The sequence below is a fragment of the Doryrhamphus excisus genome, linkage group LG2, assembly GCF_037039965.1.
Source record: "Doryrhamphus excisus strain RoL-2023G ecotype Guam linkage group LG2, RoL_Dexc_Guam_v1.1, whole genome shotgun sequence".
Lineage (NCBI taxonomy): Eukaryota > Metazoa > Chordata > Actinopteri > Syngnathiformes > Syngnathidae > Doryrhamphus > Doryrhamphus excisus.
Window position 1 is genome coordinate 14711756 of NC_136358.1, and position 27129 is coordinate 14738884.

General features: G+C 43.5%; 2 protein-coding genes across 3 annotated transcripts in view; one reads left to right on the plus strand and one right to left on the minus strand.

Annotated features, from left to right (window-relative positions):
* The window catches only part of tbc1d22a (TBC1 domain family, member 22a), a 127228-nt gene that overhangs the window by 2268 nt on the left and 97831 nt on the right, over positions 1-27129 (plus strand). The window lies entirely within an intron of this gene.
* The window catches only part of cerk (ceramide kinase), a 33356-nt gene continuing 14469 nt past the window's right edge, over positions 8243-27129 (minus strand). The window contains exons 4-13 of the mRNA XM_058078046.2: positions 25123-25248; positions 24470-24536; positions 24151-24296; positions 23549-23623; positions 22093-22245; positions 21691-21796; positions 21230-21309; positions 15888-16090; positions 14026-14231; positions 8243-11886 (exon numbers count right to left, since the gene is read on the minus strand). Coding sequence (XP_057934029.2) covers positions 11769-11886; positions 14026-14231; positions 15888-16090; positions 21230-21309; positions 21691-21796; positions 22093-22245; positions 23549-23623; positions 24151-24296; positions 24470-24536; positions 25123-25248 — 1280 coding nt within the window. The 3' untranslated portion in view covers positions 8243-11768. The remainder of the gene's footprint in view (positions 11887-14025; positions 14232-15887; positions 16091-21229; positions 21310-21690; positions 21797-22092; positions 22246-23548; positions 23624-24150; positions 24297-24469; positions 24537-25122; positions 25249-27129) is intronic.

Here is a 27129-nt window from a genome sequence, read left to right on the forward strand (position 1 = left end):
ACCGGCACAAGCATCACATTTGCATTTTTCAAGTTGCTCTTTATTGTTTTTCTGCCACATATTACAATAAAGGCATTTTATAGAACATTCACAAATTCTTACACATTAACATATTAAGTGGTCATAACACGTGATTTTTTTTTTTACAATTCCTCATTCGCAATACACATTTTACTTCCTCCTGACATTAAAAAGGGATGTAATGACAAGCATCGTTAGGTTAAATCTTAACTGGCCTTCTTTGAGTCTACGCGCAGCAGCGTGCGTACTGCACATACATTGTAATCCAACTGTGAACATGTACAGGGGCGCTTTGGGCAATTGTGGGCACTAAAAAAAAACAATTTAATGCATACATTCGGTTGAAACTGCTTTCTCGCACTTTATTCAACGGTCGTTGAACGCTCCACTTGCTTTATGCGATGCAAAAGTGAAACTTTCTACGACGCTGCCACAGATAGACATGTATACTCCCCTCTTCTTCTGTCGCCTCATCCTTGTTCCCAAATGCTGGTGATGTATGTGAAGCATAAAGGTGAGCTTTGACGACGTTGTGACGTTTGTGTAGAGTGGTAGCACTGTATGTACTTACTAGCAACTTAGTGCAACCAGGTGGAACGTACCATTTTGTATTTTTGTAAGGTGGATGTAGGTAGTCTCACATTTAAAAGCGACCTCATTCTTTAACTTTCACAGCTATATGTATTTAATCTCAACATTTATTACGCCGGCTTTTATAACAAATATTGTTTTGTTAAAAAAATGTCAAACACTTTTTAAAAATTGTTTAAAAAAGGCCCACCTGCCCCCCCCGTTAGTGTGACATTCCCACTTTTCCCTCCTTTTCGAGCCCCGTAATATGTATCATGACATTTTCTAGTTGGCTGAACCCATCTGGCACAATACACAACCATTATTCATATATGTATGAATTTATGTTCTTTAATTTTTGCGCATTTATTATTTGATTGTAAACACTTTTTTTGTCATTCTTTCTTGCTTCTCCCAACCCACTGCATAAGCTATAGTTTATCTACATTGTTTCACATTGTCTATTCTCTTCTCTCCCTACTAGAAAATGGTAACATTTGAACAGAGAAAGCAAACAATTGTAAGATTAAATAAGCTCTGCTTCTTCCTACTCCTTTTCTGACATGTTAAATTGTGCCAGCGTGAACTAAAGTGTAATGTTCAGCATCTCCAAAACAAATAAATCCATAACCACGATGTGAAGTTCGACACTATATGCAACTAGGTGATGTCCATCTTCATGCCAGGGTTCCTGTTCCCATGGCAACACAACTGAGTGTGCGCATGGTGGTTGTTGGAAGAGTGTTGAAGATGAAGATGAAAGGAGGTATAAGGCTGTAATCAGATTGTCTCCTTCCCTCACACTTTGGATCCATCTTCTACCCTCCCGCTCACCCGAACCCACCACCACATAAATCACAATCGGCTGCGAGTCACCTCTCATTGCGGCGCCTGCAACACACATCCAAGAGGGTGCAACGGGGGCATGGAGAGGAGCGCCTTCAACCTTGGATTCAGGCGTAGGATGTTGGACGCTCCACCTCATTTCCAGAGTAGGACTTTCTACGCTTGTTTGCTGATACTTTGGTACAAGATGAAGACAGATTAGAAGTTAACGGCGTAATGATTCTGATTTACAGGCACCTCGCGGGCACTTTCCTCTGCCCTGACAGCTTGGGTACCTCTTTTTTCGCACTTTCTGGAAAGTTCATGCATCTTCCCATCATCACCCATGAACTCTCTCCTAATGATTTGCACCTATCCTGCAGGCTATGAGAGAACAACACTGAAAGTTCTGGTGGTCCATGCAGAACCACCAAAGTGCTTCATAATTAGAAAACGGCTCATAATTACAGCGTGGTCACAGCCTGTTAGTTTCTCTTGCACACAGCTGTCCTGTGTGAGACTGTGTGTGTGCTTTTGTGCATGTTTTTGTATGTATAAGCTTCCCTCGGAGAGGTCAGGCTGCAGCTGAGAAGCACAGCAGATGTGCTACCCCCATGATGCTTATATACACCAGCTGGGTGCACTGTCAAAATACTATTAATTACAAACAAGGGAACATGAATGTGCATTTGAAAGCAGCAAGCACTGCACCGCTGTTGTGTTCGGTTTCTGACATTGTAGCATTGCAACATTAAAAATGCATTGTTGTATCACCTGCAGCAAGTTCTCAGGATCGCAACTGGACTCTTCAACCAATCAAACTGGGTAGGACAGCTCAGATATACCAGTCAAATTAGATAGTGTAGGTCAGAGTCCGGATTAGTCTTTGAGCATGAACTGATGAGAGGCGAAACGCTTTCTACAACAACCGGAACAGACCAGTTGTGATTGATTCAATGACCTGGATGAATGAGAATCGTCACATGGATACTTGGTTCCTCGTTTTGTTCCCCTTTGTAAATCAGAGGACATCCATGTTGGACCTGACAGAGGGCCTACTAGCTCGCCATCTCTGATCTAATCCTAGGCCACATCTTTGGGCATTGAAGCACAAAGCTTTCTACAGACAGAACAACAAAATTTAAACCCCGTTCTCTGTTGTTGGTATTGTCACCGATGATGGTGAGAACCTCTTTTGATTGGATGCGGCTTACAACTACGCCATGAGCACACTTATCCTGCCACTTCTGTGAGGTGCAACATATTCCAGTTTGGTTGCTGGAACGTTGCATTGCTTCAAGATGGCGTAGAGATGGTCTTTAGACCTTTTAATTTAGTTAGTCACATGGTGCCATCCATCAGGAAAGGAATGGTTGGTCCGTCACATGGTTGCATTGCTTCAAGATGGCGTAGAAATGGTCTTTAGACCTTAGTTTTTGTCCGCCATGACTTTTCTTTTGGTGGTCAACCCACCGGAGGAGGTGCTTAAGGGTGAGAGCTTCTATGCTGATACAACCAGTGGAGGTATTCGGCATGGCCTATTATTCTACTTGGATGATGATATCATCAGAATATTGACTTGCTCCCTGTTTGTTTTCATTGAGATCAGAGATGATTGTTGGACATCACTGTACCAGTTCTAAGCCAAGTTCTGTTCCATCTTTTGATTCAAGCATGCATTCCGGGACTGGAACAGATAATTGGAAGCTTATCGTCTCGTGAGACCTTACTGATGGCATTGTTTTGTTCTGGAATATCATTAAAAGTATATCATCCGGAGGACAAGGTGTAGTCGGAACAGCTTCCACTCATCTGGGAACACTGTGTGCCAGATTATGGAATGGGAATTTGCCCATTTTTGTGGCCATCCATGCTGCAACGTATGGCAAGAGAAGGCTTTGTGGCTCGCCATTCCTGTTGTACTTCTAGGCCCAGTTCCACCACACTAAACTGCACTGACTTGTGTAATGTTTGGATTTGGGATTCCCGGGCCGAGTAAACATGTGCAGCATGGACTCCTCTAGCCAGACACACCATGTTTCTGTGTCCACCTTTGATGGCGGTTGCAGGAGTGAAACATCTGCTACACCTTTTGCGCACACACACATTCAGTGGACTGTGTGTGTGTGTGTGTGTGTGTGTGTGCTGGACCACCAACCAACTGGTGGAGCATATGGCTTGATTCTTCTTCATGCTCCTTCACTTCCCTCCTCTTCACATACCCCCCGCCCACCTTCGCTCCTTCTTTTTAATGACTTCACCTGCAACCGAGTGGAAATTTCACACCCGTCATCCCCCGTGTGTCACACTACCCCCTGCTATTTCTGTCCTATGGGACTAGCAAGGGTGTCCCAAGTGTAGCCCCCGGCTAGTTTCGTATTGGCCTGTGGCACATTCAAAATATAATTTAAAAAGAAAACCTACAACATATCGCTGCATCCTTTTATTTTTGCTTTCCAATTGTTCCTTGTTCCGCCACCCCGTGTCAGCAGTTAAGGCTAAAAAGAGCACCATCGTTATAACTTCCTGTTCCCAACAAACAAGAACATTGTGACATTGACCTTTTTGCTGGCAAACTGAAGAGCAAAGCAAATACGGTGGATATTTTACACGCTTCTTTCAGCGACATCGTCGCTTCCCCTGACATTTTACCAGAGCGTTCGCCTAACGATGCCTCCTCGTCTCTCTTCATGTGGCAAAAAACTAACAATTAGCGCCACTCCCGTCACCGTGTTACTTTCATACTCGGGTAATCGCACCAGCAAGAGACGACGCCATGGCAACGCGTCGTCATAGAGCGACTGTGCCTACCTGGACCAAACCTATTGATTTTTAATGACATTGAACACACAATTTCATCATTTTTCAAACAATTCTATCGACTATCGAAGATAATAATCTGATTCATGGTTGGTTTAGGTATAAACTTACTAGCATAGGTATCCTTGCATGTGAAGCCCTTTTTGTGCCAAGCATTGATGACTTCACGTGTTTCCTTGCAGGTAACAATGATTAATAGAGGAAAAACAAAGATTTCAAGCATCATTCTTCTCTTTAAGCTTCCAGTCTGTTACTCTCACTCAATCAAGATAACGGCATCATCAACACTCAGAATCACTGCCGTGACTTCAGCTGGTCCTTTTGTGGCAGGACTGAAATTCACTTTTAATGTTTTTTGGGGGGGGATTAAGTTGCAGCAGACTGAAAACTAATATTTGTGTCATTCTCACAACATTAGGCCATGACTGTAAGGTGCTTTGTTTGGTCACTTGATTATGCCGTACAAGGAAGTAGTGGAAAAATGAATTTTTGACAGGTTTGACAGGATCTCCGAGTCAAAGTGTTCGAGATTGCTGAACTCATAGGTCAGACTGGTGGATGTATTTTTACTGGCCCAACTTTAACTAAACTTGACAATTTGACTAATCATCATTATCCCATAAGCAGGAATCCTTGTTGCTCTTTAATCAAATGTGATAAAATAGCTAAGCTCTAAGATCAAATGGGCCAATTTTTGTGCTACCTGCCTACGCGTGACAACCAATTTTTAATGAGCATTGTTCCTTGAGTGCCATCCCCATTTATTTTTGTGCTCTCAACTTTAAAGGCAGTGTTTTTTATATTAAAGTAAAATGGTGACAGTAAAATTGACGTTATGTGTCTGTGTGCGTTGAAGTGAAGTACATGAATGGGGAAAAAACTGCTTTTCCAGCACATCGAATGTCCTTTCTCACCTTTTCTGTGTCCCGTGGGGCTATCTTAATATTCACCCATGCGTCGGGTAACTCGCTTGAGACTGGCATGACATGTATATTTGCCATCAAACATGCTTGTCCCATCACGCGACTGTTGTCTTTCTCCTCTCAGTCCTTCATCTGGCTCTTTTTTTTTTTTTTTCGCTCCTCGCACCCTTGTACCGGGAGTCACAAATGCATATGTGATGATGAGACAGGAGAGTGGGGTCCTCACACACCTCCTGCAGGCAATGTGTCGTATGCCCTGACTTTTAATGACCCGCCTGCTCCTCCGGGGGCACGGAGACGAGGAGAAACCAAAGAACATCCAATATCTCAGAATGTCATCAGCTAGTCCTTAGCACCTTGACTTCTCCATGTGCTGCTATGAGGATGGTAATGAAGGAGTGTGTGTGTGTGCCTGGTCTCTCAAAGGTGAGGTATCTTCCAGATTGACTTGTGGTTTGAGCCCTGATTCGGTGCCTCCTGGCACCAAGGCGTCACCTTTTTTCATGACAAGTCCTCCCGCACACTCCTCAACACGATCAGCTGGATGTGCGTGTCTGCATGTTCTGTGGGTGTGAGCATCCATCTTTGGATGTATGTGCGAGTGTAAACGCTGTTTATAGTGGCTCAGGTGAGTGATTGCCTTGTTTCTGTGCTGCTTTGCTCACTGTAAATTCCGAAGAATTCTTAATGGAACTCCAGAGCTGTCACACTTTAAAGTGTTGCACTTATTCATTTGTGTGTGTGTGTGTGTGTGTGTGTGTGTGTGTGTGTGTGTGTGTGTGTGTGAAAGAGATAAGACCATCAACTAGATCCTCCATGTGCTACTTTATTACCAGCGCTATCGTGAAGGCTGCTGTCAAGGCAGCAAAATGAGGCAAAAATGTGCCAAAATGCATGCTTGTGAGCTTTGATATCATCAATATTATTACCACGCTTGTTGCCAGGTCTCGCTCGGAAATCATGCAAGCAGCTCTATGACAAGACGCCTAACAGGAAACCCACTGCATTATGAAAAATATATTTACAGCAAACCCTCGTTTATCATGGACCTGGATGCGATAAGTGGATTTCAAATATTTTTTTCAAATATCTGATCTAAAGCTGACCTTATAACTGCTGCCAGTTTACTTGATTAAAAATGAGCTACCACCTGTTGATGGCTTAACATCTAATTCTGTGTACTCTATTGGGTAATATCAGTGTAAAGGTGACCATAGGGGTGTTAGCTCATCTTTACAGGGCTCTAATAGTGTTTAAAAACCTGTATTTAGAAACAAACAACAAACATATATTCCATTTATAAATAAGGAATCCTACTTTGCGTAAATTTCATTCCTCCATTCATGCGCCCTATATACAAATTATCCACAGTCCGGAAATGTGTGACTTGTGCTGAAAGAAGGAAGTAACGCAGACACGGCGTGCAATAAAAGCAGGGCAGCAGATGACTCTTTGATAGACTGCATGGAGAATCAAGGCGACTTCCAAGATGGATATTTGATTGGCTAATGCAATGAGGTGTGCAGCAACAGAGGGCATCCCGCTCTTGTCTCCTGCTCTCTCTCAGCCTTGACGGAGCAGAGCGACCCATTGGGGACGTCTCTGATCAATGCAGTCATTATCCAATAGCTGCAGACGTTAGGGAGTGAAGGAAAAAACGCTGTAGAAATGTGCTGCTTTATGACGAGGTCACGGTGCTGGTAAATGTAAGAATGTGTCTGCTGGAATATGCAATGTCGAGCCATTAGTCGGGCTGTGGAGCGAAGCGGCTCCTTTTGGCCTGAGGTAGAAGCCAAGGAGAGTTTAGGCCCAGCGTTGCCCGTCTTCTGTTTAAAACATGGTTTTATCTCCTAGCATATGTAATCCTCACTGACATGCACTCACTTCCTGTATTCTCGCATGCATGCGTTCTTCCTCCGCCTACCTGTGCACCATATGTGGTTTAATTTCGGTATTTGTGAGCACCTGCGTGTATTTGTGTGCACGCCAAATATGCTGAGGCTCAGTCCCGACGGAAAGGCGTAATGATTCCTGTCTGTTAGCTCTGCAACGCCACCAAGACACGGGCCGCTGTTTGCGGAGCCGTCGGGTGTGTTTGCCATTTGGTAATGGCTTCGCGCGGGCGGTGATACCTCGGGATTCCCACAGTTGTTTAGCAAAGAATAAAAAAAGAAGGGATTACTTCTGTGGTGGAGGAAGTAACAGATGCATCCAGTGGAGGTTGTTTGTGTTGGAGGACGTGGAGGGGCTTAGTCATCCTGAAGGGGGCACTGTAGCACCTGCTAGAAAGGGAGGTTGCACTTTCAGGATATTTCTTTGCTCTGTTGAAGCCTGGTGGTGTTAAAGGTCACATGACCCAAGGTCAAAGGTATGCTCAGACATGGCAGCTGTGTCATATTAGTAGCTCTTATTATCTCTTATTGTTGCTTCTTTGTTTCCTAGAAAAGTACTAGATTTTGCGTAGGGTGCGAGTTGCAGGTCATGGAGAAGGCGTTTATATTTTGGTATATAGTATTGTGAGAGTTTTGGTAATACATATAAAAAATGCATAGTTGAAATTTTTACACAAATAACCACCAGGTGTCAGTAGTAGTAATGTTTGGTGACAGACGAACGAACAACAGGCTTTTATTGCAGGTTTGAATTATCTCACAAGAGGCATATTAATGTCTAAATAATAATAAAAATCAAAATATTGGCTACTTTTGAGGCCTCATTTCAGAAGGCCCAACATCACTTCTATAAACACGAGTATTAAATGGCTTATTAACTCTTATTTCTTGTATATAAGCAACTATAGGGGTGTTATTTCAGAAGTAGAGGGCTCGAATTATGTTTAAAAACTGAATTTAGGTTTTTGTATGCTGTCGCTACAAAAATATTCTATTTATAAATAAACAATCCCACATTGGAAATTAGCTTATCACAGCTGGGTCTGGAATCAATTAACCGTGATGAACAAGGAATTACTGTCCACTCAACCTTGGTTAGCATACACGCCGATTAGCATGTTTTTTTTGGTTAAAGTCGTAAACAGTGCAACAGTGCGTGTCTTGTCAAAAAATTAATACACTGCATTAGTTCGATTGTGTGTTTTAATGTATTTCCAATACTATTATACAAAATGTCCTTGTTAGCCGCCCATTAGCTTGCTAATACATGGAAACAGGAACCGGAAGTAACAAAATAACCCACAATGGAGCCATGTGAAGTTGCAAGTGACAACATTCTGCTCAAGAAAGTGAGAAACACCATTCAATTGAGTTCATAACTCAAGTTCAAAACACCAGGTGGTGGATCTCGCTGCCATATTCTGTCTTTAACAATCGCACATTCATTCAAGGTAAATGATACGACATTTATCCCTTTTGATTCCTTTTTTCTATGTGAGGTGATTTATACATGTAAAACATTATATCTTATGGGGAAAACTACCTGGTTAGAGTCTGACGTTGTAGCCAAAATGCTTTCAGACTTTTGTACACCTGGCAACTATAGGAGACTTTGAGTAGGGGCTTTAATTGGAGCATTTGTGGTTGATAAACAGCTAGCTCAATAGATGGATGTGGTTCTATTTCACCACAAGTACACCATCAAGAAAGTTGCCTTCTGGTCTGATGGTAGCAGGTAAATCAGGCTCGTTGTTTTATCTTAGCACTTCGCCCGTGTTAGCATGTTTTGTGACCATCTCGCAGGGATAAGATGTCAACCCCCGGGGAGGCGTGGTCGTCAGTCATTTCACACTCATTCCCACCATGTCAGCTTTCGACTGTGACCGCTTTTGTTTGTCCACATCCAGCTGCGAGCTCGACCCGGGGCTCAACGCGGCACAACTCCTCAATCATCCGCCGCCCGCCACAGAAGACAAAAGGATGTGGGAGACGGAAAAAGAGGTGAAGCAGCAGATGAGGAAAGGGGCGGGGGGTGGTGGTGGTGGCTTGGTAGCCCTTGGTGCACGAGGGTGATTGGAGAGGTATCAGTTGAGGATTTTTTCTGGAGGACAAACTGCCCCCCGCCAAGAAACATTTCAGTCACAGCGGCGGAGGTGCATTAATATTGGATTGTGGCGCATCTTGCCTCGACACAGTCCAACAGGCAGCGAGGAATCATGTCTGCCCTGCTTGGCAAAACGGATAAATAAATAAATCACGCCGCATGTTGAAGGTCAAGTAGAAGACTTTACAACACTTCTTGATGAGTCACATGACGAGACTGCCGTGTCAGTTAATAACCCAAATATGAGACGTTAGTGCACTTTTCAAACCTTTTGTGTCCATTACTCCATTTGACTTTAATAATATTACCATTAATTCCAGACTAAGGGCACTTGAATATCAGACATCCATCCATCTATCCAAAGCGGGATGGTTTAGCTTAGCATAATAACTCAAAGATGCGAGTGTGTGCCACTCCAGGTCGAGCAACAATCGAGGGTGTAATTACTTCAAGCACCATTAGCAGCGCAATAATGTCGGCGCCAGGCGGCAAAACAGCGTCCTGCATGCAGAGGCTCACCGCAACTGTTTATGTTTTGTGATGAACAAGTCATGAATGGACTCTCTGTGTTTACCAAGTACACACCAGCATCTCACTATGAAACCTCTCATTCTCAGGGCGTTCCGATTTAGCAGTGAGGACCCCAATGAGATTCCAATCAGATGTACCAGCCAAAGGGGAAGCTGTTGTAATACATGACTGTACAGTTCAACGACCTTCATGGTCGTACATTATACAGTACATTATAGAGCCAGTGGTCCCTCACTGAGAAGATAGACTCCTATAGCATCATTGATCTAAATCCCTTACATGTGGAGCCCATTCCAATCAATACAGCGCCGCTCCTGTTTGGACCGCTTCCTTCCCCCTGCAATGCTGTGCTTTGTTTGTCGGTCACGTATGTACACTTTCATCTACTAGATTCCTGTACTTTGGCCGTCTTTTCTGCAAAACGTGGCATTTTGTTGTCTGTCTTTTTGTACCCAATCAGAGAAACAGGTTGAAAAGTCCAAAGAAGTAATAACAAAGGTAATATAGTCCCAAAGTGTCCATATAACACCTCATAAAGCTCCCAAGTCCCCTGGGTAAGGATGTTCTTCTCTAGATATAAAGGGACACACATTTGTTTTGTTGTTTTCCCGAGGGAGGGGGTCTAACGCTCTAATGCTGTGCTACACAATATCACAGTACTTTCCCTCGATGAGCCGTGGCTCCCCAGTGTAGGCAGCACTCGTGCAGCCCTCGAGCATGATGCTACCACCACCATGTTTGAATGCCAGCAAGACGCACTATTGCTCATGTTAACGGTTTCATTATTATTATTATTATATATTTTTTGTTTGCCATACTACCTCTTTGTATCATTAGAAATCACACAAGCTCTTGCTTTGACATTTTTTATGTGCTTTCATGTGACACACCGTTGCCTGGTAGAGAATCAAGCAAAAAGACTACAAGTGAAATTGAAATTGGGGGGAAAAACTAACCGATTTGCAAACAAAAATCTGCTTGGTTTTCACTTTTTCAGTTCAGCGCCTGCGTTTCTATTTATGGGTGCAAGCTTTTGACTTTTGAAAGGATGTGAGTTGACAGAAGATGGTTCATTGTGATGTGATGCAACCGCTGTCATGTGCTTTCATTGGATTTGTGGGTGGTTTGAATAAAAGTTGAATATGGTTTTTAACATGACTAGAGCCCTGTAGACGAGAAATAACACGGTTACAGACACCTCGCCTTTATTTCTTCTAAACACATAAGAAGCCAAGAACTTACCACTTCCACAGGGATGAGAGAATGGTTTTTTTTTTTAATATATATATACTGTGGCCGACTTCATACTGTGTTAATATGTATGTAATTACTGACGGTTGCTGGGTTACCCAGCATGCCTTGCGGGTTGTAGCTTTTAGGGTTTTGCATGTATATTAGTGTGTAAGCGTTATTTTGATACCCACCTCGTCTTGTGTTGACTTTGCGTTGATGACATCTGTTTGATTGTGCTATGCTATTGGAGAGTGCTGTTGGCAAACAGTGCTTGTTAAAGCTAGCTGAAGATCACTGGCTTAGCAAACATTGGGTTGATATGGGTTTGAGCGTCTTTAATGTACAAAAATGTATTTGTAATTTGTCTGTACGCGGCCCTGCTGGACACACAATTCCCTGTTGCTTAGTCGCCATTGATTGCAGTGAGCTACGTTATTTGAAATAAGCAGAAATAGCATCAATAATATTGTCCTTCAAAATAGCCCCCGAGTCATCAAGAGCGGCTTGACCTCCGTCTCTAATGACGTTAAAAATGTCTCATTCAGGCTAATGTCGGCCGACTGAGCCAGCATGGAGCCACAGGTGCGTCGCAGCGGCTCTGAGACACAGCAAAGCACTTTGCAACTACTTTGCCTTATTACCCACGATACATCAGGGTCCTGTTAGTGTATTAGCCGCCCATTGGCCTTGTTTTGTGAGCTCCCCTGACTGCTGGGTCGCCGATGAACCATTTCCTTTTTTTTTCTCCCCCTGTCAACAGCAGGAAATCAGCAGTGCATCTACTTGTCTGTAGCCCACATTCCTATCTGATAAGTGGACTTCAAAAGACGCACAACTCCTGCGCAGCGTTCAGTCCACAGACTGATGCGGTCCTGCTTCCAGAAGCAGTGTCTGGTCTTGAAACGGCGCACACTGCTGCTCCTCCTCGATGCCGCGGGCAAACAGTGTGATCAGCTGGCACTGGACACTGCAGGGAACAGAAGACACTTCCGCTTACAGATGGGGCTGACATGCTTAAGGGTTTGTAATTCATATGAGCTAATAAGACAACAGCAGTTGTTTTAGTGCACTATATCCTACTGCAGATGCCCCTGGGAGGCGCAGCGGCTTGAGTAAAATAAACAACTTTGGTGATGTCAAAGGCAAAATGAACATTTTTACTTAGGCAGAGTCTAGGTTCTGCCAAAAAAAGCTTTGGAAAAGTAGGAGAGGTCCTAAGTGAATTGTAAGCTCTCATTTTCAAAACATTTGACATTCTTTTGCTGTGTTGTTTTTTTCTACTTGCAGTTCTTAACCTACAATCCATAGACTGTCTGTTTCCTCATCAGAGGCACAAGACCTTTCAATTTGAATGACAGCTTTGCCAAAATATACCTTGTACGTGTCTACTGCATAGTTGCTGTTTATTACTGCTTACTTATTTCCATTAAACGTATGCACAGGCTTACTGTCTTATAGTAGACCCGTGTTAAAGCTACCTCTCTGTCCGTTTGGCCACCGTTAATTATCTTAGCAGAGGCCAGGCCGGCTCACCCACCATCAACGATTAGTGGCGAGGCAATAAAAGGACGGACTTGCGCCTTAATTAAAGGGGAGTAGCCCTTTAACACGGGGAGGGCCGTAAAATTAGTAGCATTACAGCGTTAAGCTTCGTTGGCAAAGGACAATGGCGTGTGAAAGAAATGAAGCGATGCACACACTCACACACAGACTGGTTTCATAGGAGATCTGCTCAAGGTTGTTGTTAGCTCATGCAGGGATTGCAAAGTACGACACCAGGAAGTATCACAGTGACATTAGAAGCGCGCTAAATCCGGCCCGTAAATGATTTTGAGATTCATTTTGGGGAATTTCTGAGAATTGTGCGGTTGGCTGGCGACCAGATCAGGCTGTACCTCGCCTCTTGCACGCAGACAGCTGGGATAGGCTCCAGCATGCCCTCAACCCCTGTGTATATATGTATATATTTCCGAATATATCACAGCAGTCTTTCCATAATGAGGATTTTGGACGAATGTTTTTGGACTGGGTCCTTCAAAACAGAAGGATGCTCCTGTCATATAGAGGATCTTTGTCTATTTTGTAGTGGCTCCTTAATACAGCAGACCAGTCCTGTCACATTTACTTTGAGTAAACCTGTAATGTCATATAGAGGATCATTGTGGCACTTTTGCAGTAAATTCTTCAAAAATTGAAAACAAAAATTAAAAACAGCACAGCAGTCCCGTCATATAGAGGATCTTTGACCAGTGCTTTTTTTTCAGTAGATCCTTAAAATCAGCAGAGCACTCCTGTCTAATAAATTATCTTTGAGTGCAGTCAGTTCTTAAGAACAGAACAGTGGTCCTCTGGTTTGTAGGTCAGTAGGCATTTAAAAACAGTGCAATGATCCTGCCGGATAGATGATCTTTGACAAACATTTTTCTTAAAACTAGCCCAGTGCTCCTGCCATGGAGGATCTTTGACTATTTTAAGCAGTAGATCCTTCTACAGAGGGACCATCGAGAGCCTGCTGACCAACTGCATCTCCGTCTGGTCTGGGAGCTGCAAGGCCTCGGACTGGACGTTACTGCAGAGAGTGGTGAGGACAGCGGAGAAGATCATCGGGACCCAGCTCCCCCCCATTAAGGACATAGCAAACAGCCGGTGTGTATCTAGAGCCCATCGGATCTGCTCTGACCCCACACACCCCCAGCATGGACTGTTCTCTCGCCTGGCATCGGGGAGAAGGCTCTGCAGCATCCGCTGTAGGACGACCAGGTTCAGAGACAGCTACTTCCCCCTGGCCATCAGACTGCTGAATGCCAAATAAGCCCCTCTACCTTTACTTACATTATTATTATTTATTTAAATTATTTAAATTATTTGGGCAATTTACTGTTCACGCTGCACTTTACATTATGTTGTTCATATTTGGTGTCTATTCTATCTATTCTCCACAGTATTATTATTATTATTATTTATTACTTATCTTCTTTTGTGTCTGTTATTATATGGGAGCCAGGCAACGACATTTCGTTGGCAATTTCACTACTGTGTTTTTGTGCAATGACAATGAAGGGAGTCTATCTATCTATCTATCTAAAATGTCAAGTCAAGTACACACCTGACTTGTATGGCGGCGTGAGGCAGGATCTCGCCGTCACAGGTCCAGTGGCTGCAGGCGTAGCTGTTGTATTGGTACGTGCTGGTCCTGGAGCCAACGGGACTCAAGCCCAGTTTCTTCAGGTCTTCCAGCGACATGGTCTCCTGGTAGCGTGGCTGGAAGCGGAACTTGCGCACACGGTGGACCTCCACGAATGAGTGGTCAAACTGCGGATGGGTTAGAATTCTTTTATTTTGACGAGACAGTTTGGAGCAGCTAGTTTAGCAATTAGCACCTTCTTATTTTTTGCTTTTCCTTTCACACCACAGATCCCCCCCCCCCCCCCCCCCCCCGCCCTGCCCCCCGGGTGATTCTTTTAATGAAAAGTTCCTGGGACTTTTCAGACTGGAGTGAAGCTGCATTCCAGCAAATCAGCATCCGAGGAGTGAGCAGCAGGGAGAATAACACATTATTTTGTCAGACTCCCTTTTCATCTCGCTCGAGAGTGGCCAAAAGGTTCACTTGTGTCCCGCAAACAATTTTCTCCCACTTCACGGGGTGCCACTTCGTCTCTGTTCTTCTTCCTGTTGCTGCCGCTCTCTCTCGTCGCCCCCAAAAAGCAGAGTGACAGCCATTTATTTGAGCATCGGACTCACTTTATGACTGCGAATGACTTTGCATTCATGCCGGACAGCACGCCTTAAAAGGCTTTGTGACAAGGCCATGAATACGCTTAGTGGCTCCTCACTCCTTGTTTCTCTCGGCTTGGATGGACAGTGATACTGATATTAAGTGAATTCTGCAAAGTGCCACTCACCAGACTCGTACGATACGAGTTAGACATGCGAGTCTTGACTTAATCTAATGGGGGTACTGATTGACACTCACTGGAAATGATTGCGTACTTATGCGTTCCAGTGATTTTTTTTAATTCTAAATCACAGATTTTGCACATTTTCGGAATAAATACAGAGCAGGATCTGAGATGAAGCTCTCGGCACACTGAGGGTATCGTCTTTTAGTACAGTGAATGGCCCCTTCCCCGTTTCAGATAGCCCTAGTTATTCATTCATTCATTCATTCATTTTCTACCGCTTTTTCCTCATGAGGGTCGTGGGGGGTGCTGGAGCCTATCCCAGCTGTCTTCGGGCGAGAGGCGGGGTACACCCTGGACTGGTCGCCAGCCAATCACAGGGCACATATAGACAAACAACCATTCACACTCACATTCATACCTATGGACAATTAGCCTAGCATGTTTTTGGAATGTGGGAGGAAACCGGAGTACCCGGAGAAAACCCACGCATGCACGGGGAGAACATGCAAACTCCACACAGAGATGGCCGAGGGTGGAATTGAACCCTGGTCTCCTAGCTGTGAGGTCTGTGCGCTAACCACTCTGTGCCGCCCGCCCTAGTTATTATTATTATTATTATTATTATTATTATAAGAATGCTTCTGCTTTGTATTTGTATTTGAATTGTTGAAGTTCATATATATGTTTGACTAGGTTTAGTATGCTATTATCCTCTATATGCTAAATGTATCAATCACACCCTGACGTTATAATCCAAACAAATTCAAAGTTTGACCCAAGCTGCACTTCTTGAGGTAATAAGTACAAATCACCCGAGTTCCAAAGCTAATTGTTCCTGAGAGGGCTTTAGTCCGTATCTTATGGTCACTGGTGCAGCCATTAGCGCCGCCTCCATGCACCTGGCTGAAGGTTATTTACCTTACATCGGGTGAAGGCATTTAAACTTCAGTGAACCGTTGCTGTGGAATTGAAGTGAGTCAGCAAAAAGAGGTGCTGGCGCAGCAAGTGGGCGAGTCACTCCTCAGAATTGAATTGTGTGGCAAAATGATTGACAGGAGTAACCTACCTGGTCATCCTTGTTGGTGTGTCGAAGGAGGTGCTTGAAAAAGTCCAGACGGGAGCACTTCCGTACCAGGATGAGGTCGGCGGTGCCGTCAGCCAGGTGGGCGGAGGGCGACAGGCCCTTTGGACTGCGGGGGGACGCGCAGCTCATGGTGGCGGCGTTGATGGCGATGAACTTTCCACGTATTTCAGTCCAAGTCTCACTTCCTGCGCAGTAAAAGAGCAGATGATACGACTCACAGCCATTACCGCAACTGTTTGATGGGGTGTTTCTCATACCTATCAACATTTGCATTTGAAATTATATGGGAGGTTTTTCCGGTAAAATCAGGGAATTTTAGATCTTTCCATGCCCTGTGATTGGCTGGCGACCAGTCCAGGGTGTAACCCGCCTCTCGCCCGAAGACAGCTGGGATAGGCTCCAGCATACCCGCGACTCTAGTGAGGATAAGCGGCATAGAAAACTGATGGATGGATGTGTCTTTCCACCAGAACACTCCTCTTCACCAAAGGTGGAGGTGCAGTGTGTTACATTACTAGCATGCTTTTATTTTGAAGGCCTGTAGGGGTGACTAACTAAAACAAACAAAACAGTGCAAAAATAATGCACGCTCACAGACAGCGTTGCTCCTTATATTGCAAAAATGTAAATGTGGCTCACACACACAATATTTGAGTACCATCTAGTGGTTCAAATGTGAATTAAAGCTCTCATGACGGAAAAATGGTTTCCTTAAAATGCTGTCTACTTTGTAGCTTCATTATTGACCGACAAGATTTGTTGTCAAATGAGTCCGATGAAATTCTGCTTGTACTGTTAAGAACGAAAGGAATGGCCGTATCGACAAGCGTTTATTCCCAGGCGGTTGTCAAAGGTCTACAAACGACAGAAGTCCACCAGATGGAAGATCGATTCCCGAAATCTTACATGTGCTCGTCATGCTAAAATGAACACCAGCTCTCCCGAGTCTCCAATGGTTTGACGTTCTACTTCACAAACCTCCTCTCTGCTCCTCTGAGATTCCTTGTTGTTATTTACTTGTCAGTGCAAAAACAGCAATCACAAATGAGCGTCTAACAGCTTTACGAGCCCCTCAGAGGCAGCGTTGTGCCGTTCCTGCCTTCGTCGTTTCGCTAAATAAACTTGGTGAGGTGATAACGCAAACTGATGACAACAAACCTACCGAGGCTCTCGTAGCAACCGTTCTAATTAAACCGTAGAAAAGCGATATGAGGTGACTCGTTTTAGAGTGGAGGCTCTGCAAATGACTATTTACTCTGTTGTTGTACCTCATTGATTTATTTCCCTGAGATTTCCCTTCCCGTGCAGCAAGAGAAACAAACACCATTCCCCCCTCACACAGCTTACTAAAAAATCCAGATGTGCTCATCATGAATTTAACATCTCGACACTAATTAGGCTGGAAAAGTAACACACACCTGCGCAAACACAAGTCACTATTTCATCTACCTCCAGAGTTTGGTGCCGCTGGAAGATAATGAAGAACGTTTGTGTGGCTCCTGGTCAAAGGAACCAGGGAGCAGCAAATTAGGCTCATCACGAATCCCATCTATAATGGTTTTGTGCCGCGAGAAATTCACAAAACAACCAACCAGGGTAACTGCAGTATTCTGTTTTCAGTCAAATCATGTTTTCTCTTCCCATTATGTTATAAATCAGGGCTTTTCAAATTCAAGGTCTGGGGCACTGACTGGAGGCACGAGATATCAATTCATTTGGTCTTCAAACTTAACTTATGTTGGAAAATGCCATTTTTTTTATTTTTCACCACCTCACACTTTGAAAACTCAGTCAATCAACAGTTGGGTTTATTTATGATCACGTTTGCCACTTGTTGCTGGGCAGATTTGCAAAAAAATCAATACAAACCAAAGAAATCAGTCGTCACTCGTTTCCAGTGAATTCCTGCCTAGTAGGATTCAATATTCATAAATGGAATACTTTTGTAGCTACAACATAGAAGAGCTGTTTATCACCTTCCAGATATGATTTCACCATTAGAGCCCTGGGGACATGGAATAACACCCCTATAGTCACCTTTACACTTGTATTAGCGAAGTATAGTCGACTTAATAATAGAAAGTAAGCCATTTTAGACACAAATATAAGATACACTCAGATGTTAACATTGACAGCATACTTCCTGGTCAGTTTTTCTTTATTTTTCTTCGTGGAAAGCCTGCCCCACTCATTGTCAATCAATCATGTTTGTTTCCGATCATGTTTGCCACTTGTTACTAGGCAGATTTGCAAAAGGATCAATACAAACCAAAGAAATCAGTCGTCACTAGTTTACAGTGAATTCCTGCCAAGTAGGATTCAATATTAAATTTAGATATGGTTTTCACCATTAGAGCCCTGTGGACATGGAATAACACCCCTATAGTCACATTTTACACTTGTATTAGCCAGTATAGACTTAATAATAGAAAATTTTGTACCGCTTATCCTTACAAAGGTTGTGGGGGTTCTGGAGCCTTTCCCAGCTGTCTTCGGGCGAGAGGTGGGGTCCACCCTGGACTGGTGGCCAGCCAATCACAGGGCACATATAGACAAACAACCATTCACACTCACATTCATACCTATGGACAATTTGAAGTCGCCAATTAACCTAGCATGTTTTTGGAATGTGGGAGGAAACCGGAGTACCCGGAGAAAACCCACACATGTACGGGGAGAACATGCACACTCCACACCAAGATGGCCGAGGGTGGAATCGAACTTGGGTCTCCTAGCTGTGAGGCCTGTGCTCTAACCAATTGTCCCCCAAATAAGCCATTTAAACATAAATAACATACACTCATGCTTTAAATTTGACAGCGTACTTGCTGGTGGCTATTGTCTCATCAATGTAATGTTACTGATACCTAGACAACAGTGTAGTCGCACATGCGGTGAACATACAGTGCATCCGGAAAGTATTCACAGCGCTTCACTTTTTCTACATTTTTTTCTACATTTCATACAGCCTCATTCCAAACTGTATTAAATTAATCTCTTACCTCAAAATTCTACACAAAATACCCCATTATGACAATGTGAAAAAAGTTTTTTTTGACATGTTTTGAATTTATTAAAAATAGAAAACAAAAAAATCACATTTACATAAGTATTCACAGCCTTTGCTTAATACTTTGTTGATCCACCTTTGGCAGCAATTACAGCCTCAAGTCTTTTTGAATATGATCCCACAAGTTTAGCACACCTATCTTTAGGCAGTTTTGCCCATTCTTCTTTGCAATAAGTCTCAAGCTCCATCAGGTTGGATGGGAGACGTCTGTGCACAGCCATTTTCAGATCTCTCCAGAGATGTTCGATCGGATTCAAGTCTGGACTCTGGCTGGGCCACTCCAGGACATTCACGGAGTGGTTCTGAAGCCAATCTTTTGAGATCTTGGCTGTGTGCTAATGTCTACTGTCTATATGGTCAAGGTACATGACCAGTCTACTGAGGTCAAGAGCGCTCTGGGGCAGGTTTTCATCCAGGATATCTCTATATATTGCTGCATTCATTTTTCCTTCTATCCTGACTAGTCTGCCAGTTCCTGCTGCTGAAAAACATCCCCACAGCATGATGCTGCCACCACCATGCTTCACTGTAGGGATGGTATTGGCCTGGTGATGAGCAGTGCCTGGTTTCCTCCAAACATGGCGCCTGGCATTCACACCAAAGAGTTCAATCTTTGTCTCATCAGACCAGAGAATTTTGTTTCTCATGGTCTGAGAATCATTCAGGTGCTTTTTGGCCAATTCCAGACGGGCTGCCATGTTCCTTTTACTAAGGAGGGGCTTTCGTCTGGCCACTCTACCATACAGGCCTGATTGGTGGATTGCTGCAGAGATGGTTGTCCTTCTGGAAGGCTCTCCTCTCTCCACAGAGGAACGCTGGAGCTCTGACAGAGTGACCATCGGGGCCTTGGTCACCTCCCTGACTAAGGCCCTTCTTCCCCGATCGCTCAGTTTAGAAGGCCGGCCAGCTCTAGGAAGAGTCCTGGTGGTTCCAAACGTCTTCCATTTACGAATAATGGAGGCCACTGTGCTCATTGGGACCTTCAAAGCAGCAGAAATTTTTCTGTATCCTTCCCCAGATTTGTGCCTCAAGACAATCCTGTCTCGCAGGTCTACAGACAGTTCTTTTGACTTCATGCTTGGTGTTTGTGCTCTGACATGCACAGTCAACTGTGGGACCTTATATAGACGGTTATTATATTTCCAAATCATGTCCAATCAACTGAATTTACTGCAGGTGGACTCCAATTAAGCTGTAGAAAGATCTCAAGGATGATCAGTGGAAAAAAGATGCACCTGAGCTCAATTTTGAGCTTCATGGCAAAGGCTGTGAATACTTATGTAAATGTGATCTTTTTGTTTTCTATTTTTAATAAATTCAAAACATTTCAAAAAAACCTTTTTTCACATTGTCATAATGGAGTATTTTGTGTAGAATTTTGAGGTAAGAGATTAAATTAATACAATTTGGAATGAGGCTGTAACATGACAAAATGTGGAAAAAGTGAAGCGCTGTGAATACTTTCCGGATGCACTGTACACACAGGAGCTGCTGTCAGCCACTCTCTAGTTCGAATCCTCAATCTAACTGCTGCTCTGTATTCATTATGAAACAAAGACAGGAAAAACATTGAAGTATTAAGTACCCTTAGAACCCTCAATTCCTTTCTCTCTTTGGTATTGTGGTTCCAGGGACTGAATCTGCTCTGTATTGATTATAAAAGACGTATACAGCCCCATGCATTGTTCCCACAGGTTAAAAAGAACAGTTATTACTTTCTTGACCTGCTGCTTGCATTTGTGGACCGCTCACCGGGTAACGGCCTTTCAACAAAATTGCCCAATCACTGCTCTGTATTCATTATAATATGCATGAATAGGAAAACGGCACCATGCAGAGCTGCTGCAGCTGAAAATAGCATGTAGTGTATTTGTTAAATTCAATTGAATACATAGGGAACATTGTTTGAATGTTATGCCTTAGTGTCACCACCATATAGACACAGCAATACAGCAATATGGAGAACTGGAGGATGAACTCTGAATGATTGTTGTGCTGTTATTTCCCGTCTGACATCTTCCAGGTTTGTTCCAACCCCTCGCACGGAAAATCTCCTCAGACTTTTGTTTACGTAACTTTCCGTCAAAACCGAGCTGATGATGACAATCGTCTCATCATGTCAACTCGACACGGTTTTTGCTCCGAGCTGTGCAAGGTTTTCGTGCATCTCAAATGTCAAGAATGACTTTACAAATAGACAAACAAGCAAGTAATGAGGGCGGTAGTTTTCATGTGTTATTTCAAGAACTTTTACCTGTGTCACACGCTTCCTTCTCGCCTGGCACGTCACTCAGCGGCGCCTTTAATGAGGTCTTGCGCTGGCAGACGTGACACCTGAAACACAAGCGTGATCTGGTTTCACATTTGTCAAAAGCGCCGTAGAACATTTTGGAGCTTCTCAGAAGCCTAACTGATGCTTTATTTGCCCACGAGAACGGAGGAGAGTGGCGTTTTTTTCCAGATGATCCATCCCACCTTACCACCAGCTCGCCTCTAACGAATGCAGACAGTGTGCTGAGTGAGGCGTACATCTCCAGCAGCAAAGCACTTTGTCGAGAGCACAAATCCTCAACCTTTAACTATTCCATTTCTACTTTGGCACCAACCACAGGATGCACATTTGTACCAATTTCTTTATAAGATGACCAAAATACTAGAAAATCTGGTGTCTGTTGTTACCTAGAACAACATTATTTTCTTGTTTTTGTTATTTACCCGGCCCGACACTGCTCTTTGTCCCTGGGGTTCCCCCCATCATCCTCAGCCGGGACGAACGAGACGGTGCCTTCATAATAGTTGTGAGTCAGAAAGGTCTTTACTCCTGAAATGAAAACACAGGGCAGACCTGAAGAATGGCTGCCAATATTGTTCATGTTGTTTACACCTGGAAAGACAACTTGGAGTAAATATTTAAAGAAGTCACACGACTAATTGTGCTGTTGTTTTTCTTGTTTCAGCTAAATGATTTAGCTTTAATTTATCAGCTTTTACCGAATCCAAATGATAGCTAATTTGCAAAACCCGAACAAGCATCGCATACAAACAATTTTCCAGTTTTACCTGTGCTGCTAGGTTCTTACTTTGGTTATCTGAGCCTAATACGAGGAAAAATCGTACCTGACAGGTCATATCTGGCAGGACCCAGCCATCGCTTCGTCTCGCTGTCGTTCAGAACATCGCCATAGAAACCATAGCCAAGCAACGACACAGAGTATCTGAGAAATGTATTGTTGTGGTGCACGGAACACACGTCCATGGGTTGGCAGTCCCCTGTTCAAACACATCGGCACACCTTAGTTATTACAGCGGAACACACTTATGTCGACATGTAGAAATCCAGATCGAAAAAGAACCATTTACATACACGTGTACATTTTACGACTGTCACGATAACTGAAAAATTGATCATTTGAACGAGTACCCGTGCAAAATGGTGCGCGCTCACAGACGGTGTCACTCGCTACATTGCAAAAGAAATGCATCCATTCAATACAGTTATTCATTCATTCATTTTCTACCGCTTTTCCTCACAAGGGTCGCGGGGGGTGCTGGAGCCTATCCCAGCTGTCTTCGGGCGAGAGGCGGGGTACACCCTGGACTGGTCGCCAGCCAATCACAGGCCACATATAGACAAACAACCATTCACACTCACATTCATACCTATGGACAATTTGGAGTCGCCAATTAACCTAGCATGTTTTTGGAATGTGGAAGGAAACCGGAGTACCCGGAGAAAACCCACGCATGCATGGGGAGAACATGCAAACTCCACACAGAGATGCGCAAGGGTGGAATTGAACCAGGGTCTCCTAGCTGTGAGGTCTGCACGCTAACCACTCGACCGCCGTGCCACCCCAATACAGTTATTCATTCATTCATTCATTTTCTACCGCTTTTTCCTCACGAGGGTCGCGGGGGGTGCTGGAGCCTATCCCAGCTGTCTTCGGGCGAGAGGTGGGGTACACCCTGGACTGGTCGCCCAATACAGTTATATGGGATAATATTTAAACAACATATTTACTGGCACTACTAATGAGACAGGTACGGTATATTTCTATCTAGTAGTTCAAATATGGATTACACCTCTCCGACAATAATTAATGAAAAAGTACATTATGTGCTCATTTTAATGCATTGTTAAGATAGTCAGTCAGAATGAGGACGTTGACAAGACCAAAACAAGAATAAACGGGCCTCTTGTTTTTTTTCACTCACAACGTCGGCGGGCATCATAAAACGCTTATTTGCATTAACACGGCTAAAATCAGTTCATCCCCTTAGTTTCCATTCACTGAATTTTTTGCCCTACTTTTGCCGGTGTTTGGACATGGGATAAAATTCCACCACGATTGAGCGATCAGTCACCGAAATGCTCCCTCCAACAAATTCATATTACGTCCACGATATTCCACATTTAATATTCCATTTCTGTTGGCCGTTTCCTCGATTCCAGCCGCTATTCCATTAACGCGGAAATCACAGGGCCCGAAATAACATGTTGGACCCGGCCTTGATGAGCTGTTCGACGCAGACGTAGAACGTTTGGCCAACGGAAGTTAACAGGAAGAGCCACCTATAATGATGTGCAAGGCCGATGTAACTGGATCGTTGGTTCCCACGGTGGCAAAGCAGATGCAGTCAGTGGATCCTGTTGGTGACACATAACACCACTTTGTCAGAAAATGCGAAGGCGTCTTGGTCTGTCTTTGCCGCAAGATTTTGTAAAGTGGAAGCGCTGATGAGCTCAAAGAGAGCAGACATCCTCTGCCTTGAAGAAAATGTGAAATCGGACATTAAATATTTCAGCATGTTAAGAAGAGTCTATCGCTCTGGTGCCATGTGGCACAATTTCAGACCTATCTTCCTTCTGATCTTTTTGATCATCTTCAAGTGTTGGATTGCCGCCATTTACTCTTATGTCTACAATATGGGCTAATACAAATGTAGGGGTGTTATAACATGTCTAGATGGTTAAAAAACACATTTAGAAGGTTGTAAACAACTTATTTATACCATAGCTACGAAAATATTCCATTCATAAATGGGGTCTGGTACCAATTAACCACGATAAACGAGGGCTTACTGTACTTGACCCCCTTAAATACATCATGTTACACATGCAGCATGCATGATATTTGATACTGATGTGATATTTACTATATTCTTCAGTCTTACCTGCAGGGATGATCCCAATTCGGAGGGAACAAGGCACCAAATTGGCGTTAGGCTGGTTTGGGTCTACACCATGGTCCGTTTGGGTCTTGGAGACCAGCCCGTGCAGGATCTCGCTGAACATTCCATCTCCACCCACGCATACCACTCTAGACAGACACACATGAAGGTCACATCATGTATCGTCATTTGGAATAACTGACTGAATTGAATACATTATAAAATTGGAAATAGAAAATATTATATTTATATAGCAAAAAGTGATCAAAATCTAAGAAGTAATTCAATCATTTGTAGAAAAAAAAACCAAAAAAAAACTCACCCATCATATTTATCTAAGTTTGCTTCTGATTTCAAGTGGTCTCTGGCATGATTGGCCCGTTCCGTAACTATGGAAACAAATCATACTGTCAGTTGCCATTATCTCAGCATCAGGGGCGCTTATAAGAAAGACAAGATCCCCGAAAAAAGCCCTGCAATTTGAAGTGTTTACTGGACCCCATTGCACAGATTGATGACCGGGACCAAATCTAAGTGCAGGGACAACACCGGCAAGAAAAGCCAATTCAGATAGTATATATCAAGTCCACAAAAATGAGCCCTGGGCCCGGACAAAAACAAAAATAAAATTTCTGCTGTAAATCTGTTTGCTCTTATAATCCCAACACAAATAAAATAGTTGCTGGCTGCTGCAGGGACTCCAGAGCAAACAGTATTCACCGTGATGGACCATCAATAGTGTAGACTATGTGTAGCTGTTGCAAACACTTATTGAATAATAGATGTGTTTGGATACCCGAGCTTATCAGCTATCACCGCCTCCATTAAGGCGTCGGCATGATTAATGGCACCATAAGCCAAATCATATTCTTGCAAGCCTCTTCAGGCCCGAGTGCTGCTGGAGAGCTATTTCGGCGGCCGTGGAGAGTCATTTTTTATTCAAATGTTTGAGGTACACCTCTGATAGGGACCCACCAATCACATCCGTGGAGATGCAAGCTCGGGAAAACAGCGGCGCCACCTTCTGATCGTAAAGTTGCATGCCCTGCTTCTTCCCCCCGTAGGGATTGATGTACACCAGCAGGCTCTTGGGCCGGTTGGCTGCAGAAAGAAGGACGTATGAGATAATCATTAACAACTTTTTTTTTTTTTTTTTTTGAACAAATGTATGCCTGACAGCAGCTTGATGGAGTTTTCATTAACAAGAGACCTTTTAAGGAATGCTCAGTCAAAGTGACTGCTCCCCAAAACGTGCTGCTGGGGAAATAAATGGCGACGGCAGTGGGGGGAGCGCGAAGCAATTGCGAGGCACTGCATCATTTGGTGATAAACCTGCAAAAGTGCTGCGACGGAGAATACTAAATGGCTTGTTTATGGCTGATGTATGGGACCCTTCTCACGCAACAAATGGCGATCCAAAGAGCGTTTGGATGGAATATGATCGCATCGGGAGCACGGTGGAACATGCATGCATAGGTGTTGAAAAATAACCTGGTTTTTAATGTAATTACGCCGCAAATTTTAATTTGATGTAACACCAGGCTTCGCTACACACCTTGAAAGAAGGCAGTCAGCAGACATGGGAGCAGGAAGTTCGATTTTGTTTTTCTTTAGTGTGAGCGTAATGTTAGCACCGTGACTTGCATAGCCAACGCTTTGTGTTTATTAATTACCGTATTTTCCGGACTATAAGTCACACTTTTTTTCATAGGTTGGCTGTTCCTGCAACTTATACTCCAGTGCAGCTTATAGTAAATGAAAAAACTGTTCATGTTACATAAACATGGGTGCGTAATGCTAGCACTGTGGCTTGCATAGCCAACGCTTTGTGTTTATTAAGTACCGTATTTTCCGGACTATAAGTCACACTTTTTTTCATAGGTTGGCTGTTCCTGCGACTTATACTCCAGAGCGACTTATAAATGAAAGAAGTGTTTATGTTACATAAACACTGGACACCTTTTCTGTTCATGTTTATTTTTTGTGTAGCTGAATAACCATTGTGTTAGCATATCTTACACCTATTCAGCCTGTTCTCTATTCTTTTATTGTTAGAACTTGCCTTCCAAGAGGACGTAATGTCTGTTTTGGTCAAGTAGTTTGGAAAATAAATTACCCGCAAAAAATGCGATTTATACTCCAGTGCGACTTATGTATGTTTTTTTTCTACCTAATTATGCATTTTTGGCCTTGTACGACTTATACTCCGGAGTCACTTATAGTCCTACAAACACACACAATGTTTGTGTTCCCGGTAGGGCCTAGTAAACGCATTCTAAACTATCTAAAATCCAGGGTAACACGCGTCCAATATACTTTTGCGACATCTCCTGAGACTCCTAAAGTTGTCCAGATGACATTCCACAGAGCAGAAATCCATTCATACCGGAGAATACTTTATGCACTCGACACCTTCACGTGTGTGCCCGAGAGAGACTGTCTGGAAAGAAGACATCCTCAAAGCGACTTATATCGTAGAAGTTTGCCATGAGTCTCCCCTGAGGGTGCAGACAAAAAGACGCCCTCGAAAGAAATCCATGTTTTCTAACGATTATAATGGCTGTGCTGCAAAGTAGAAGACTTCCCATTCAGTGTCTGTTTAACTTGCAATATTTATACGTTATATCAAATCCTACAGCAGGGTCGTCTTACACTAAGTTGCAGGACGACTACTACGACTTGTGGAACATGATCAACATGCAAATTGAGCAGCTACTTTAAGAAAAGTGCGTGTTCTGTTAAAATGTTGCTCAAGTGACATGTTTAGAGTTGACAAAGTTGCTGTTTGTTATCCCTCATAGTAATAGTACATGCCTTGCGTTTGTTGCACCGTGAACGTACTCACCGCGAGTTCATTGATGGCTATTTCATGCCCCCTTTTAAGTGCCTTTCATCGTCGAATGGAGTATGGAGTTCAAGTATTCACTACAATATAACCACACTTACACTAAGCTTTGATGTCAAGTATACGGTGCCACAAAG